Raw genomic sequence first — 15446 nt, 5'->3', positions numbered from 1 at the left:
AAGAAATGCAATAAAGCATAAAATGAAAAATAAAAAATAAGTCCAGTTTCTTTATAGCTCCAGAATAAACACAACATGGATGACTGAGAATCTACACTTTTTTTAAGGTACTATTTTTTTTTACCATTTTCCGTCTTTATTAGATAGGTGCAGCGTAAATGAGGGAGAAGAGTGAGGGGAAGATATGCAGCAAAGGGCCACACGAGCGGGAATCAAACCCAGGCTGCTGCATCAGGGACCAGCCTCTATCCATGGGTCGCCCGCTTAACCTGTTGAGCTATACGGGCAGATTACAGGCCATTTTTGAGAATGAACTACTCCTAGGGGGTTACTAGAGAATTCAAATTTCGCTTGTATATACAACACAGCATAGTGATCAAAAGTTATTAAAAGTTCCCGCGTAAGCCAAAGGGTGTAGCCTGACGACCTCCAGAATTTTGATGCTTCGCCATGAAACATCAACAGCTGTGTAACTATCCTATGCATGCTCCAATCTCCTTCAAACTTTACATGTGTGATCAGAGTGCAGTTTAGAAGACATCCATTGACCAACGTACAGTCAGAGTGACAGCGCCACCTGTTGGATAAACAGGAAATGCTGTATAACTAGCCTGTACATACTCCAATCTGTCTGAAACTTTACATGTCTGCTCAGAGTCCGGTCCTGATGACATCCATAGACCAATATGAAGTCACAGTCATAGCACCACCTAGTTGGACAGGAAGTGCTGCATGTCTAACCTGTACATGCTCCAATCTGCCTGAAACTTTACACGTGTGATCACAGTCCAACCCTCATCACATTCATTGGCTGAAATATACTCTCAATCACAGTGCCACCTGGTGGACATGCTTGGATTCACAGATCAGCAAGAGTGCGAGGACCCGTTCAATGCTGCTTGCAGCTTTAATTATTATTGTTGTAGTTATTAATATTATTGCAAACAAAAATACCAAGCTTTATTTTTATTTATGCTAATCAGTTATTCAATAAGCAATGAAAATAATTGATTTGACAAGAAAAAATGCCAACTGTTCCGATTATTTTATTTATTTATTTATTTTATTATCTCTACCTTATTTCTGTATTTCACTTTTTCTGCTACTCAATCCTTCAGTTTGAGGAAATAAAATACAATGTTTCATTTTTGACTAAACATAGTTGTCCTCTAGTTATCAGTAAATATTTAAATACTGATCTATTTTTTTTATTTCACAGATGATCGGTTTCGTGGTTTTATTCTGAAACTCCCCTCCGCCGGCTTCCATGGTAACACTGTGTAACTTCACACATGTGCGCGCTCCCCAATGTGACGGCGGCTGATGGTGCGCGGTCACGTCGTAAACCTGAGCTGACAGATTGTGGGCCGAACGCGCACACGCACGGGCTGGTGCGCACGCATGTAATGTAGGTTAGAAGTCCTGCAGTTTATTTAAAACCGGAAATCAGTGTTGCATCTCATTTAATATTTCATATCCCAGTTGTTATTCTATATTATTTATACATATTTATTCATTCACTGACCTGAGTAGATTATTTCTGGGGTTTTGTTTGTTTATTTTTCTGGATTAAATATGAGTTAATAGCTTTAATTTAAAGCTCTTTTAATTACTTTGTGTTCAAAAATTCTCACAACTCCTGATGAATAATATAAATTATTTTTATTTATGAGTCAGAATTAGGTTGTAAACTGAAATCTGGATTTTTTTTGTTGAAAAATCATGATTACGTTTTTGTTAAAAAATGAAATTATGATAATAAGTATCATATTAATGATCAAAGATTAAAAGGATAATAATAATCAGAATAATTACAGAAATAAAAATGAGAAGAATTTTGTGTAGACTGAAAATTATATTACGCATCATCATTTTTGCTTAGAAAAAAAATCTTCTTCTTAATAATAATCGTAATAATAATGTTTTTTCTTAATTAATAGTTAAGCTCAGCTAGTTAAACGACTCCTGGACCCGGAAGGCTGTTATTGTGAAAGTGCTTTGTAGCCCTCGACGACCATGACGTATTTCCGGTGGTGACCAAGGTTCTCTTTGCTGTAGAAACTCCTCCGAGCAGCTTTTCTACCTCCTTTCAGCCGTGACTTTATTTTAAAAACCTCTGTTACAGACCCCTAAACTACAGGTTCGTCTTCAGGGCAGTTCGTTCGGCAGTTTTGTGTTCGTGTCACGTCGAAGAACGTCCGTTTTTGCGTCATTTTCGGGACTTTTTGGTCGTTAAATCTGCCCTCGACGTTCGATAACGTTAGCTCAGCAGTTAGCCGCCATTCTACCTCCACACAAAGGATCGATTAATCGATATTTTAAACATGGATCAAACCGGAATCACGACAGAAACACCGAAGGTAAGAAGCTGTTTGTGTCGCCGACTTGTCATCATCTGCTGTTGTGTTTTATTTCTGGTTAGCTCGATGAAGCCGCTGTGGCCAACTGCTAAGTTAGCTGATAATGTTAGCCACCATGGCCTCAGTGACAGTCCTGTCCTTAAAAGGCTCAGTGGCAGCAGCTTTGGCACAACGTCCACATGAAAATGAGCTCCGGCGCTGAGTCATGGTCCAAAAAACACCTTACGTTAGCTCCTTGTTAGCTAAAAAACACCGTGAGCTCACTACTATTTCTGTAGCAGCCCACAAACTTAAGATGTGACCCTTTTAAAGTGAGTATTTCATCTTTAAAAGTCCCCAGTTACATCTAAAAGTCTTGAATTCAGAGTGCTATGACGTAAAAGTAGTGAAATCATCAACGTAATATGAAATTAAAGTGTTAAAAGTTGATATTTCTGTGTGTGGAAACGCCCCTTTAGCACATAGCTTCATGTTTCAGGAGCTAAATGAGAAGCTGTCAGGTAAAAATAATGAAGTGAAAGGTTTAGTGTTAGCCTCAGGAGTGTACTAAAGTAGCTCACACAAACTACAGTACACCAGTAAATGCAGTCAGTTGTCTCCCACTGCTGTTTAAAATAGTCTAATTAGACCCTCTAATAGAAGTTAAACTGGTCTGACGGTTTTGTTAAACAACAGCACATCGGATCGTTTTATTCTTTTAAAATCACCTTAAACCTTTTATTTAAATCCTCTTTTTGCTGTTATGTAATTTAACCTGTTCAGATTTCAGGAATTTGAGTTTAAATGTCCATTTTTACACCCCTTTCTGTGTTACTTTTCATGTTTAGTGTTTTTTGTGGCCTTGTGTTTTTAAAGCCCAGAATAAAGATGTGGTCCTGATCTGAGCTGGTAGGCGTGGTTAGCTCAGACATGTCTGAACAAGCCTCTGTGACTCATTCAGACCATTACAGCTGCTTTTATTGGACTTTCAGCTCATTAATTCATCTCCAGAATGACGTCTCTGTAGAAATGGCTTTCACAACCTGAACATGTTAATTAACTGTCATGAGGAGGAAAGAAACCAGAAATATTCACATTTATGAAGCAAGAAACTGATTTTAAAGTGAGTTTTTGAGATGTCGCCCTCGGCTAACAAACTTTTATTGACTGAACTATTAATTTAACAAATCTATACTAGAAATAAAGAGAAAAATCACAGACTGCTGACCTGAATGGAGAACACAGGTGTGGGTAGAATTAAAGGAAATCAGAGACGAGGCCACAGTTGAAGCAGAGATTTTTGAAATATGAGCTGATGTTGGTTATTTGTGGTGTAAATAACGTGTCGTCGTGTTTCAGAGTCCGTGGGGCTCCGTGGCCCCAGCGGCTCCGTCCTGCTCTCTGGCTGAGGTGATGAGTGAACAGCTGGCCCGACAGCTGGACGAAGAGAACAACAGCTTCCCAGCTCTGTCAGAGTGAGTCTGAAAATCGATTTCAAACCTAAAAACTGAACCTGCAGACGCCTGAAGTTTACATTTACAGCCTCAGCTTTCTGATTTAAAAGTCCACAGACATAAAACTCCACCAGAGCTGCTTCTCAGGGTGTTTTTACTTTATCTGTTGGTGTCTCGACACGTTTTGAATCAGATTATTTCAGATTTTATCCCCTGAAATACAACCAGTCATATTTTTCCTCACTGACGCTTCCTTTAGCCCTGCAATTTACGCTGTGATCTCTGTTCTTCTGGTGTTCCTGTGGTGTTCTTCTGGTGTTCCTTCATGATCTCTGTTCATCTGATGTTCTTCTGGTGTTCCTCCAGCCCTGGATCAGACCTGCTGCTGGTGGATGAAGCTGCTGACACCACCAGTGACCTGATGCTGGCCCAGATGCTGCAGATGCAGTTCGACCGCGAGTTTGACGACCAGCTCCGGAGGGAAGAGAAGAAGTTCAACGGAGACAGCAAAGGTAGAAGATCTCCATGGTAACTGATGCTGAGGAGCTAGGTCTCCATGGTAACTGATGCTGAGGAGCTAGATCTCCATGGTAACTGATGCTGTGGAGCTAGGTCTCCATGGTAACTGATGCTGAGGAGCTAGATCTCCATGGTAACTGATGCTGTGGAGCTAGATCTCCATGGTAACTGATGCTGTGGAGCTAGATCTCCATGGTAACTGATGCTGTGGAGCTAGATCTCCATGGTAACTGATGCTGTGGAGCTAGGTCTCCATGGTAACTGATGCTGTGGAGCTAGATCTCCATGGTAACTGATGCTGAGGAGCTAGGTCTCCATGGTAACTGATGCTGTGGAGCTAGGTCTCCATGGTAACTGATGCTGAGGAGCTAGGTCTCCATGGTAACTGATGCTGTGGAGCTAGGTCTCCATGGTAACTGATGCTGTGGAGCTAGATCTCCATGGTAACACATCTGCTGAAAATATATACGTTTTGCAGATATTTTCCCTTATTTTTCTACCACACTTTTTTGTCGTTTTTGGGATTGTGTGTTGCTTTTTACACACTTTTTGTTTGTTTTTATGTCATTTGTCCACATTTTTGTGTCAGTTTTCTGTCTTTTTGTGTCATTGTTGGAACATTTTGTGTCATCTTTACAACTTTTTTTTGTCATTTTTGTTTTCTTTTTTAAATTTTTTTGTGTTGATTTTGCTCAAATTTCTTCTCTTTTTGTGTCATTTCACACGTTTTTTTGGTGTGTTTTTCTGTCATTTTTGGATTTTTTTTTTGCCAGTTTTGCATCAGTTTTCTGTCTTTTTGCCATCTGCTAGTGTCTTTATGTCAATTTTGGAAGTTTTGTATAATTTTAGGAACTTTTTGTGTCATCTTTACACATTTTTTGTTGTTTTCACCGTTTTTCTTCCACTCCACAGTTAAACGGCTCCTTCTCTGTGAACAGAGTTTGAAGCAGACAGTGGGGGTGTGTGTTAACTCTGACTGAGGTTTTAGTTTTGGTCTGATGTGTTGAACCTGCTTCATAGCTCAGCTCCCTGGTTTGATGACAGCATCTCAGACTTTTTACCGTTTTATCTCTGAAGGTTCCTGCTGAATCAGATGAACAAAACTGAGCTTCATTGAACTTTCTTTGTTTCCCTCCAGTGTCCATCTCCTTTGAGAACTACCGGAAGGTCCATCCCTACGAGGACAGCGACAGCTCTGAGGACGAGGTGGACTGGCAGGACACCAGACACGACCCGTACCGGGCAGGTAGCTCACCTGTTCTGTTGGTTTCTACCTGTGTGCACGTCTCAGCTCATGTTGTTAATATCGACATGTGGGGCATTTTAGGAGCTTTTTCTGTCACTTTTCTGTCTTTTCTCGTCATTTTTGCTCATTTTTTTGTCTGTTTTGTTTCATTTTTTGAACTCTTTCAGTTTCACATTAGTGTGGTCATTTTTGGAAACGTCAGTTTAGAACCTTTTGTGCCAGTTTTGTGTCATTTTTACATTTTTTGTCTCTTTTTGCGTCATAGTGCAGGTTTTAATGTCTTTTTGTGTCATTTCTAACAGTTTTTGTCATTTATACACACTTTTTTGTCTATTTTGTAGCATTTTTGGAATTTTTTATGTCCGTTTTCTGTCTTTGTGCATATTTTTGTCGTAGTTTTATGCCTTTTTGTGTCATTTTCAAAAAAAATTGGGGTTTTTTCTGCTTTTGTGACATTTTTACACGTTTTTTTCGTGTCGTTTCTGAACTTTTTGCACATTTTTGTTGCTTTTTATGTCATTTCTGCATCTTTTTGTGCCGTTTTGTTTTCAGTTCAGGCTGAAAACGGATCTCCTGGTTTGTGTTCACCCATAAGGGCCTAAAACAGGAACCGAATTTTGTGTTTTCTGGCTTTGAAAGTGTTTTTTAAATGTATTTCTGTGCTGTGTCGCTCTTCCTCCCAGTGGTTTATGAGTCCGTTTATAAAAGAATCAGGTTTTAAAGGTCGCTGCGTTATCCAACGTCCTGAACAATAAAACCTGTGGAACAACAAACATAAGATGACTAAACGGCTGCTGCTGTCGTCATCTGGTCTGTTTCTATTGATGTGATCTGTGAACTGTGTGTGATCGTTCAGAAAAGCCTCAGACCACGCCCAGGAAGGGATTCAGCGGGAAGGGCAAGAACATCACCACCAAACACGACGAGGAGACCTGTGGCCGGAAGAACACGGCACGGATGGACAAGGTCAGATTCTGATTGAAGCCATGAAGATGAGAAATGTTCTCCTTTTATTGGTTTACTGTGAATCACGTCCAGTTTAGGTCAGATTTTAGGATTAAAAAGGACCAGAAGCAGCACAAAAAACGAGTGGCTGAGCAACAAAAGAGACCAGTGAAGGAGGCAAAGATGCTTTGTGTCATTTTCAGAACTTTTTGTGTCATTTGTACAGTTTTGTCTGTTTTTGTGTTATTTCTATCAAGTTTTGTGTCAATTTTCTGTCTTTTGTGTCATTTTGGCATCTGTTATTGTCTTTTTGTGTCATTTTTGGAACGTTTGTGTAATTCTTACACAATTTTTGTCAGTTTTAATCTAATTTTTACTTTGTTTTATGTCAACTCAACATCTTTTTTGTCATTTTTACACTTTTTTTCTGTTTTCGTGTCATTTTTGGAATTTTTTTAATGTCGGTTTTGTGTTTTTTGTGTTCGTTTTCTGAATTTCAAGAGACCAGTGGGGGAGGCCACCAAGACTCTGACTCCTCTGAAGGAGTTCTGCACATTCACAAATTGCCAAAGTTTTACCGTCATACTGTGAATGTTTTCACGGTTTCAGGCCCTTGAAGTCGTCTCTTTCTAGTAGCTCCTTCAGACGAGTCATAGAGTCTTGGTGGCCTCCCTCTCTGGTCTCTTTCTCCTTCAGACGAGTCATAGAGTCTTGGTGGCCTCCCTCTCTGGTCTCTTCTCCTTCAGACGAGTCATAGAGTCTTGGTGGCCTCCCTCTCTGGTCTCTTCTCCTTCAGACGAGTCATAGAGTCTTGGTGGCCTCCCTCTCTGGTCTCTTCTCCTTCAGACGAGTCATAGAGTCTTGGTGGCCTCCCTCTCTGGTCTCTTCTCCTTCAGACGAGTCATAGAGTCTTGGTGGCCTCCCTCTCTGGTCGCTTCTCCTTCAGACGAGTCATAGAGTCTTGGTGGCCTCCCTCTCTGGTCTCTTCTCCTTCAGACGAGTCATAGAGTCTTGGTGGCCTCCCTCTCTGGTCGCTTCTCCTTCAGACGAGTCATAGAGTCTTGGTGGCCTCCCTCTCTGGTCTCTTCTCCTTCAGACGAGTCATAGGAGTCTTGGTGGCCTCCCTCTCTGGTCTCTTCTCCTTCAGACGAGTCATAGAGTCTTGGTGGCCTCCCTCTCTGGTCTCTTCTCCTTCAGACGAGTCATAGGAGTCTTGGTGGCCTCCCTCTCTGGTCTCTTCTCCTTCAGACGAGTCATAGAGTCTTGGTGGCCTCCCTCTCTGGTCTCTTCTCCTTCAGACGAGTCATAGAGTCTTGGTGGCCTCCCTCTCTGGTCTCTTCTCCTTCAGACGAGTCATAGAGTCTTGGTGGCCTCCCTCTCTGGTCTCTTTCTCCTTCAGACGAGTCATAGAGTCTTGGTGGCCTCCCTCTCTGGTCTCTTCTCCTTCAGACGAGTCATAGAGTCTTGGTGGCCTCCCTCTCTGGTCTCTTCTCCTTCAGACGAGTCATAGAGTCTTGGTGGCCTCCCTCTCTGGTCTCTTCTCCTTCAGACGAGTCATAGAGTCTTGGTGGCCTCCCTCTCTGGTCTCTTCTCCTTCAGACGAGTCATAGAGTCTTGGTGGCCTCCCTCTCTGGTCGCTTCTCCTTCAGACGAGTCATAGAGTCTTGGTGGCCTCCCTCTCTGGTCTCTTCTCCTTCAGACGAGTCATAGAGTCTTGGTGGCCTCCCTCTCTGGTCTCTTCTCCTTCAGACGAGTCATAGAGTCTTGGTGGCCTCCCTCTCTGGTCTCTTCTCCTTCAGACGAGTCATAGAGTCTTGGTGGCCTCCCTCTCTGGTCTCTTCTCCTTCAGACGAGTCATAGAGTCTTGGTGGCCTCCCTCTCTGGTCTCTTCTCCTTCAGACGAGTCATAGAGTCTTGGTGGCCTCCCTCTCTGGTCTCTTCTCCTTCAGACGAGTCATAGAGTCTTGGTGGCCTCCCTCTCTAGTCTCTTTCTGTAGATAAAGTAAAGTTTGTGTGTTTTTTTTCAGGGTTTGGTTGTTTTCTAGTGAAATGAAACGTGTAGATTCTCTGATATCAGTGACACCTTCTTGGGTTTGTGTTTATTTCAGACTGAAAAAGGAAAAAAGGGGCGACGGTTGAGTCTCTGCTTTGTGTTTCTGTCCTCCAGTTTGCTCCAGAGGTCCACGTGGGGGACGGTCTGGGGATGGACCTGAAGCTGTCCAACCAGGTGTTCAACTCTCTGAAGCAGCACTGCTACAGCGAGCAGCGACGCAGCGCCAGGCTGCACGAGAAGAAGGAGCACTCCACCGCCGTACGTACGAACGGGTTGAAAGCAGACGTCTGCTGCAGGACGGCTGTGTCTGACTCCACCCTCTGCTCTCCCTCAGGAACAAGCCGTGGACCCTCGCACGCGGCTGCTCATGTATAAGATGGTGAGCGCCGGCATCCTGGAGAGCATCAACGGCTGCATCAGCGGCGGGAAGGAAGCGGTGGTGTTCCACGCCAGCGGAGGGAGGTGAGAGGAAAAACACCGTCAGCTTCCATCTGTAGGAGCCAGATGTTTAAAACACTGGAACATCAGCTACCACAACTAAGAAAGAAAAACACCTAGAACCACTAAAACGACGGCTACCAAATCCATTTCTTTATTAACCCTTTAAGCGCCAAAGTCGCAATATTGTGACAAGCTACATTGCTGAACATAACAACCCTTCAAATATACTGCCTCGTGTAGTTACTACTTTATACCAGGAGATGGCGGACATCTGGAACTTCAATCTGAGCATCAGTTGTGGGCGTGTTTTCATTCAAAGTTTGGAGTTTACAGAGTTTGAAAACCGAGGAGACGAGACTCGCCGTCGGAGCGTATCAGAGCGAAGACGGCACATTTTAGAGCGAGAAAACTCACCGAGAGGTCTGCTCAACGCTGACAAAGTACTTTGTCAAGTAATGGCTTACTCATACTCTGAAGAGGAATATTCACCCTCTGATGAAGATGTTCAGTCGTCCACTGAGACAGAAAGTGCCGCTGCGTCTGTGTGTAACGGCAGCGGGTCGGTGCGCCATGACAGTCCACGAGCAGCACATAGTGGAGCCGATGCTTTGCTTCGGGGGGGCAGGAAGGGACGTGGTGGGTGTAGCTGGAGTGGTCAGAACACCGCTAATGATGAGGGGGATAGCGAGGATGCAAAAAAAAACACGGAAATAGCAGCAGACGCGGGAGAAAATGCACTGATAATAACGATGGAGGCTGCAGTGGCGTTCACGGCCCTGTCGTAAATGACGATGATGATGATGGCTGGGTTTGATTGACAGATGAGGAAGAGTTTCAGAAGTGGATCAGACATTTTGATGAGTCTGTTGGGTATCATGGAGACAGAGATGTGACACATTCTGAGCCAAACAATGCCATCTTGATCCATAAACATCAATAAAGTTCTGTGATCCATATGTCCGCCACCTGGTGACATCATAATATGCAAATTAGATGAGTGAATTTACTCCCATCACAAACTTTGGGTCACACTGATCATTTTTCTCATTTACAGTTTGCCTTTATCTCTAACCATTTTCAAGTTACAACCTTTAGAAAAATGACATCAAAACTGAATTTTATTGAAAAACTGTGGCGCCTAAAGGGTTAAACTGGTCAAAGAAAACAGTGGTGTTGGTGATGAAACGTGTGAAAAATCCTCCGTTCAGACTTCATGTGGATGTCAGATGTGAACTTCAACCCTCTGAGCTCCCAGCAGCAGTTTGTGGACGTTTTTTGTTTGTGTGGTTCATCGATGGAAACAGAACAACATGAAGGAGGAGAAACTCAGAAATGACTCCTGTGAGCATGACACCGTAAGAATGACCTAAAGAGACACAAATGAAAGAAGAAGATGCAACAATGACACTAAAAGATGCTGAACTCACACATAAGTGACACAAAAGACATAAAAATCACTCAAGAGTTGCTAAAATGACACAGAAAGGCACAAAGGGGTGAAAATTGGCCCAGAAAGTTGTAAAAATGCCACTAGAACAATAAAACTGACAGAAAAGTGGATAAAATGATGCAAAAGGTCTCTAAGGGATGGAAACTAAAAGATCCACAAACATTCACAGAAATGACACAAGATGTTCCAAAAAAGACAGTGAAAGCTGCAGCACTGACATTCTGTGTGTGTTCCAGTCTGGAGGAGCAGCCGGTCCCAGACGAGGTGGTTCTGAAGGTCTTTAAGACGACGCTGAACGAGTTCAAGAACCGGGACCGCTACATCAAAGACGACTACCGCTTCATTGACCGCTACAGCAAGCTGAACCCCCGCAAGATCATCAGGCTGTGGGCCGAGAAGGAGATGCACAACCTGACCAGGTAACGCAGGTCGTCATGGTAACAGACTGATGCTGCTGGTCCTGTCCACCTCCAGATGTCTGCTTTAACCTCAGACCATCTGGAAGGTCAGAATACTAAACGTCCTGTTTGTGTTCAGGATGAAGAAGGCGGAGATTCCGTGTCCAGAGGTGGTTCTGCTGAAGAAACACGTCCTGGTTCTGTCCTTCATCGGCAAGGACCACGTCGCTGCCCCCAAACTCAAAGACGCCAGGCTGAGCTCCGAGGACATGAAGGACGCCTACTACCAGGTCCTCCAGGTACGTACGGCCGACTAATGGACCACCAGGACGGAAAAAACCCAAACTAAAATATACGATCATTTACCCCACCGTCTAGGAGGCTGAATGCTAAATTTAAACAAATAATCTGCAACATTAACTCCATTGATCACAATGTGAAGCTGTCAGAACAGAAAGAATTTCAACTTTACGACTGTCCCTGAACTCCTCATCTCAGGTCCTGAACTCAGAAACTTGACCCAAATCTGAGCTGGAAAATCTGACATTTAGTCAAAATGATTTTGTTCTACATATGAAAATAAACCAGTTGTTGTCACCAAATGTCTTCCTCCTTTGTGTTTTTTCTTCCTTGGTGTGTGCAGATGATGCAGAAACTCTACCAGGAGTGTAACCTGGTCCACGCTGACCTCAGTGAATACAACCTGCTGTGGCATGAAGGGAAGGTATGAACGCTGCTGCTTCAGCCTCGTTTCCCTTTTGGTTTTTCACAATAAAACTCTGATTCCCTCCTGTCCTTCCTTTGATTCTTCCTCTGCAGGTTTGGCTGATAGACGTGAGTCAATCCGTGGAGCCGATGCATCCTCACGGTCTGGAGTTCCTCTTCAGGGACTGCAGGAACGTTGCCACGGTAACGGCTGTTTTAGTGTTTGAGTTTATTTATTGAGATGTGGAGCAAAGAAAAGAAGCGTCGTTCTGCCTCAGATCATGAGATCTGATTTACCTGAAAGTGTTTTTATCATAAACTTATATTTAAAATGACGTCTGTGAAACTTTTGCTGGATCTGTCGACTACTTCCTGTTGGAAAAAATTAGTGGAATAATTGATTTCTTTGCACGTTTAACTTCGAGGCTGTTTGATCAACAATATCTGAGGAACTGTTAAAGATTGAACCTGAAACGTGCTCGTTAGAGTCCATAATGTTTCTGTTTTATTAGATATAAAGCTGCCCCTTCAAAATAAGTCTCCAATAGGGTTGTTCCATCTAAAATCAGCAAATTTTAAGAAAAATTTCTGCTCGACTTTCTCTGATTGTCTGAAATTTTGAGTGGGTCAACGAGCATTTATTGTTTTTTTATAAATCTTGGAAACTGTTTGATAAATCAGGCTGAAAATTCAGATATCTTTATAAATGTCCATATTTTATGGTATAAAAATTTCAGACAAATCAGAAAAAGTCGAGTTGAATTTTTCTTTAAAATTTGCTGATTTCAGATGAAACCGTCTTATTGGAGACTTTTATTGTGAAGGGCGTATCTTTATATCTAATAAAACATAAACGTTATGGACTCTAACGAGCACATTTCATGTTTCTATCTTTAATACTTCCTCAGATATTGTTGATCAAACAGTAAATGAGAACAAACCTGCTGAAAGTGGGTTTAAAAAACAAATTTCCTCTGAAAATGAAGCTAAAATGTCCCAGTTACTATTTAAAATGTGCAGTTTATGATAGAAGCGTCTCAGAGGTGGAACTGCTGTGAAGTAGTTTGTAATAATCTAGTAATAGTTGATTATTGTTGCTGTTTAAACGGAGTATTTTCCTAAAACAATGAGGATGTGACATTTAGTGCCTTCATACCGGCTGTTTGAAACTATTTAAGCTGCTAAATGTTGGAGAGTTAATGTGTTTCTGTGCTTCAGTTCTTCCAGAAACGAGGCGTGAGTGAAGCCCTGAGCGTGTACGAGCTTTTCAACGCCGTGTCGGGTCTGAACATCCCCGTAGGAGCCGAGGACGAGGCCGAGTTCATGGCCGAGGTAAGAGCGCAGGAAGCACGTCCTGGTGGAGCGAAACCGAGTTTATTAGCCTGAAATCAGTCGAAACCAAGTTTAAACGGTGTCCTGAAGCATTTAAATGGTTCTTCTCTGCTGAAGCTCCAGGTGTTACTGCAGCGTCTCTCACTTGGTTTCATTTAATAAGGTAGCTGACACGTTCTGAGAGCCGTTTTTATAAAATAAAACGCTCACTGACCCACTTTCAGCAGGTTTGTTCTCATTTACTGTTTGATCAACAATATCTGAGGAACTATTAAAGATAAAAACCTGAAATGTGCTCGTTAGAGTCCATAATGTTTCTGTTTTATTTGATATAAAGCTGCACCCTTCAAAATAAAAGTCTCCAATACGACTGTTACATCTGAAATTTGCAGATTTTTATAAGAAATCTCTGAATTGTAAGTTTTTATAGCTGAAAATATGAATATTTATAAAAATATTTCTGTAAATGGTGTTATTTTAGTCTGAATAAAACAGTTTTTTGACTAAATATTCAAATTTTTAGCTCAGATTCGGTTCAAGTTTCCAACAAAATCACAGATGAGTAGTTCAAGGACCGTCAGAAAGTTGATAAGCTGACTATTTTTGCAGATTTGTTACATAACGTGTTAATTGAAGCAATTTTGACTAAATACCACAGTTTTAATCTCAGATTTGGTGCAAATTTCTAACAAAACTACAGATGAGTACTTCAAGGACCATCAGACAGTAGAAAATCCAACAATCCTTTAGTTGTTGCAGTTTCTCGCTCTAAGAAATGGTGTTTTTTTTTGCTGATTTAAAAAAAAAAAACACGTGTTAACCCAAACAATTTCGACTAAATATCAGTTTTAGGTTCAGGTTTGGTTCATTTTCTCGACAGAACGACACATCACACATGGTTAGTTCAAGGACCGTTGGAAAATTGAATTTCTACAGTTTCTTTTATAGTTTCCAGCTGATAGATTGAAGCTTTCAGGGTTTAGACGGTTTAAAAAAACATCCAGAAAATGTTTCTCTGGTGTTTGTGCTCCGTTCCAGATCGTGGCGTTGGAGAAGAGGAACGAGGATCACATCCAGAGGCGAGGGAAGAAGACGTTTCCCGTGGCGACCGAGGACGGCGGCCCTCCTCCTTTAAAGCCCGACACCGACGACTAACGGCCGCCCGGCTCCCTCGCTCTCTCTTCACCATCCGTTTGAAAACGCTGTAAAAAGGAGGAGCCGGTCGGCCGGCATCAGGAGCAGCCCTCCACCGACGGAGCGCCCCCTTCTGTTCAGGGGAACCAGCCCAACACCTGAGGGGCTTTTTAATCTAATCTACTGCATTTAAACGCATCATTACCGGACCTGGAGCTCCGGCTGAGCTTTGATCTTCAACTTTTATCTAAATTCCAGTGAAGGATCCAGAGCCGAGTGGCGTTCAAAGACGGCTGGTTTATTCCAGGATCAGCCACATTGGTGCTGCTTTTAAAGCCGCTTTTCTGCTAAAATAAATCATTTTAACGATCATAAATGAGGTGCTGAAGGGAATCATTCCAGTAGCTAAATGTAGAATCTGCCTGCGGTGACAGAAGGTCATACGTGTGCTGCTCAGGTCACGTGATCGTCGTGTGTTTTTGTCGAGGCTTAAAAAGTCAAAAGTTCTGGAGCTGATTGTGATTAAATGAAAATAAAAGATGAAGATGGAAACTCGTTTGTCTTTCATTCAGTAACAGGAATTTATTTGTTTTTATCTCAATCATGTGATGAGCTCTGTCACATGACTAGCAGCGCTGAAAACCAGCTTCCGGGTTGTCACCTTCACAATAAAAGACCTCAAACTGACAGTTAAGAAATGGTTCAAATCTTTAAAATAACATTCTTTCTGTTGGTTTATGTTTTAGTCAGGATGTATACTGACAGTCAATAGAAACTTTGAGGTAGAAATGTAGGCAGAATTCTACTTGTAGGGGGGTTGTAATTATTCATTGTGGATTTACTGATGATCTAGTGCCCTGGTAGTTGAGATAATGATGAGTTGTCATTTTGTCATGATTCATTGCACATGGGTTGGTCACTTTGCAAAAGTGAACCAAATACACACCAAGCAATACTCAGTGAGTATCTGCACAATTTGAGAATGGGTTCTGAAGGCCTATATAAAGGCCCAAAAAAGGCCCCCATTGTTAGTCCAGTGAACAGCATCATGCCGCGTCTATCACATGAACAACGTCTCCGGGCACTGGGTATGGTGGAGGCCGCTTTGAGCTACAGTGATGTATCCAGGCGTATGGGCTGTTCCCAACCCACAATCAGAAGCCTGGTCCAAAGCATGCGCCGACGGATTGCTGCCTGCATCCAAGCAGATGAGGCCATACTCGGTGTTGACTGTTGTGACTTTGTGTTTGGCAGGTGCCGTTTTCTTTTGTGAAATTCTTTATTTTGAAATCATTCTTTAAACTTTAGATTTTTGTTTCTGTATGCCAATATGCTAAACAAATGATTCATATGAAGAAAATCCAGTTTGGGGCTTCAAAATAAAAATTATGTTGAAAAATATGGTCCCAAAGTTTTTAATGACTGTCAGT

General features: G+C 42.2%; 1 protein-coding gene across 1 annotated transcript; it reads left to right on the top strand.

The window, feature by feature from the left end:
- Window positions 1–2019: 2019 nt before the first annotated feature.
- riok3 (RIO kinase 3 (yeast)) lies at window positions 2020–14568 on the top strand. Its single transcript, XM_022214559.2, has 13 exons — window positions 2020–2360; window positions 3699–3814; window positions 4160–4305; window positions 5451–5558; window positions 6415–6524; window positions 8671–8814; window positions 8891–9018; window positions 10684–10866; window positions 10985–11144; window positions 11489–11569; window positions 11665–11754; window positions 12769–12882; window positions 13921–14568. The coding sequence occupies exons 1-13, from the start codon at window positions 2325–2327 to the stop codon at window positions 14035–14037; spliced, it is 1533 nt and encodes a 510-aa protein (XP_022070251.1). The 5' UTR covers window positions 2020–2324; the 3' UTR covers window positions 14038–14568.
- The last annotated feature ends 878 nt before the right edge of the window (window positions 14569–15446 follow it).

This window comes from Acanthochromis polyacanthus, chromosome 20, assembly GCF_021347895.1.
Source record: "Acanthochromis polyacanthus isolate Apoly-LR-REF ecotype Palm Island chromosome 20, KAUST_Apoly_ChrSc, whole genome shotgun sequence".
Lineage (NCBI taxonomy): Eukaryota > Metazoa > Chordata > Actinopteri > Pomacentridae > Acanthochromis > Acanthochromis polyacanthus.
The sequence above is the reverse complement of the archived record's forward strand: the minus strand, read 5'-3'. Positions and strand labels throughout refer to the sequence as shown.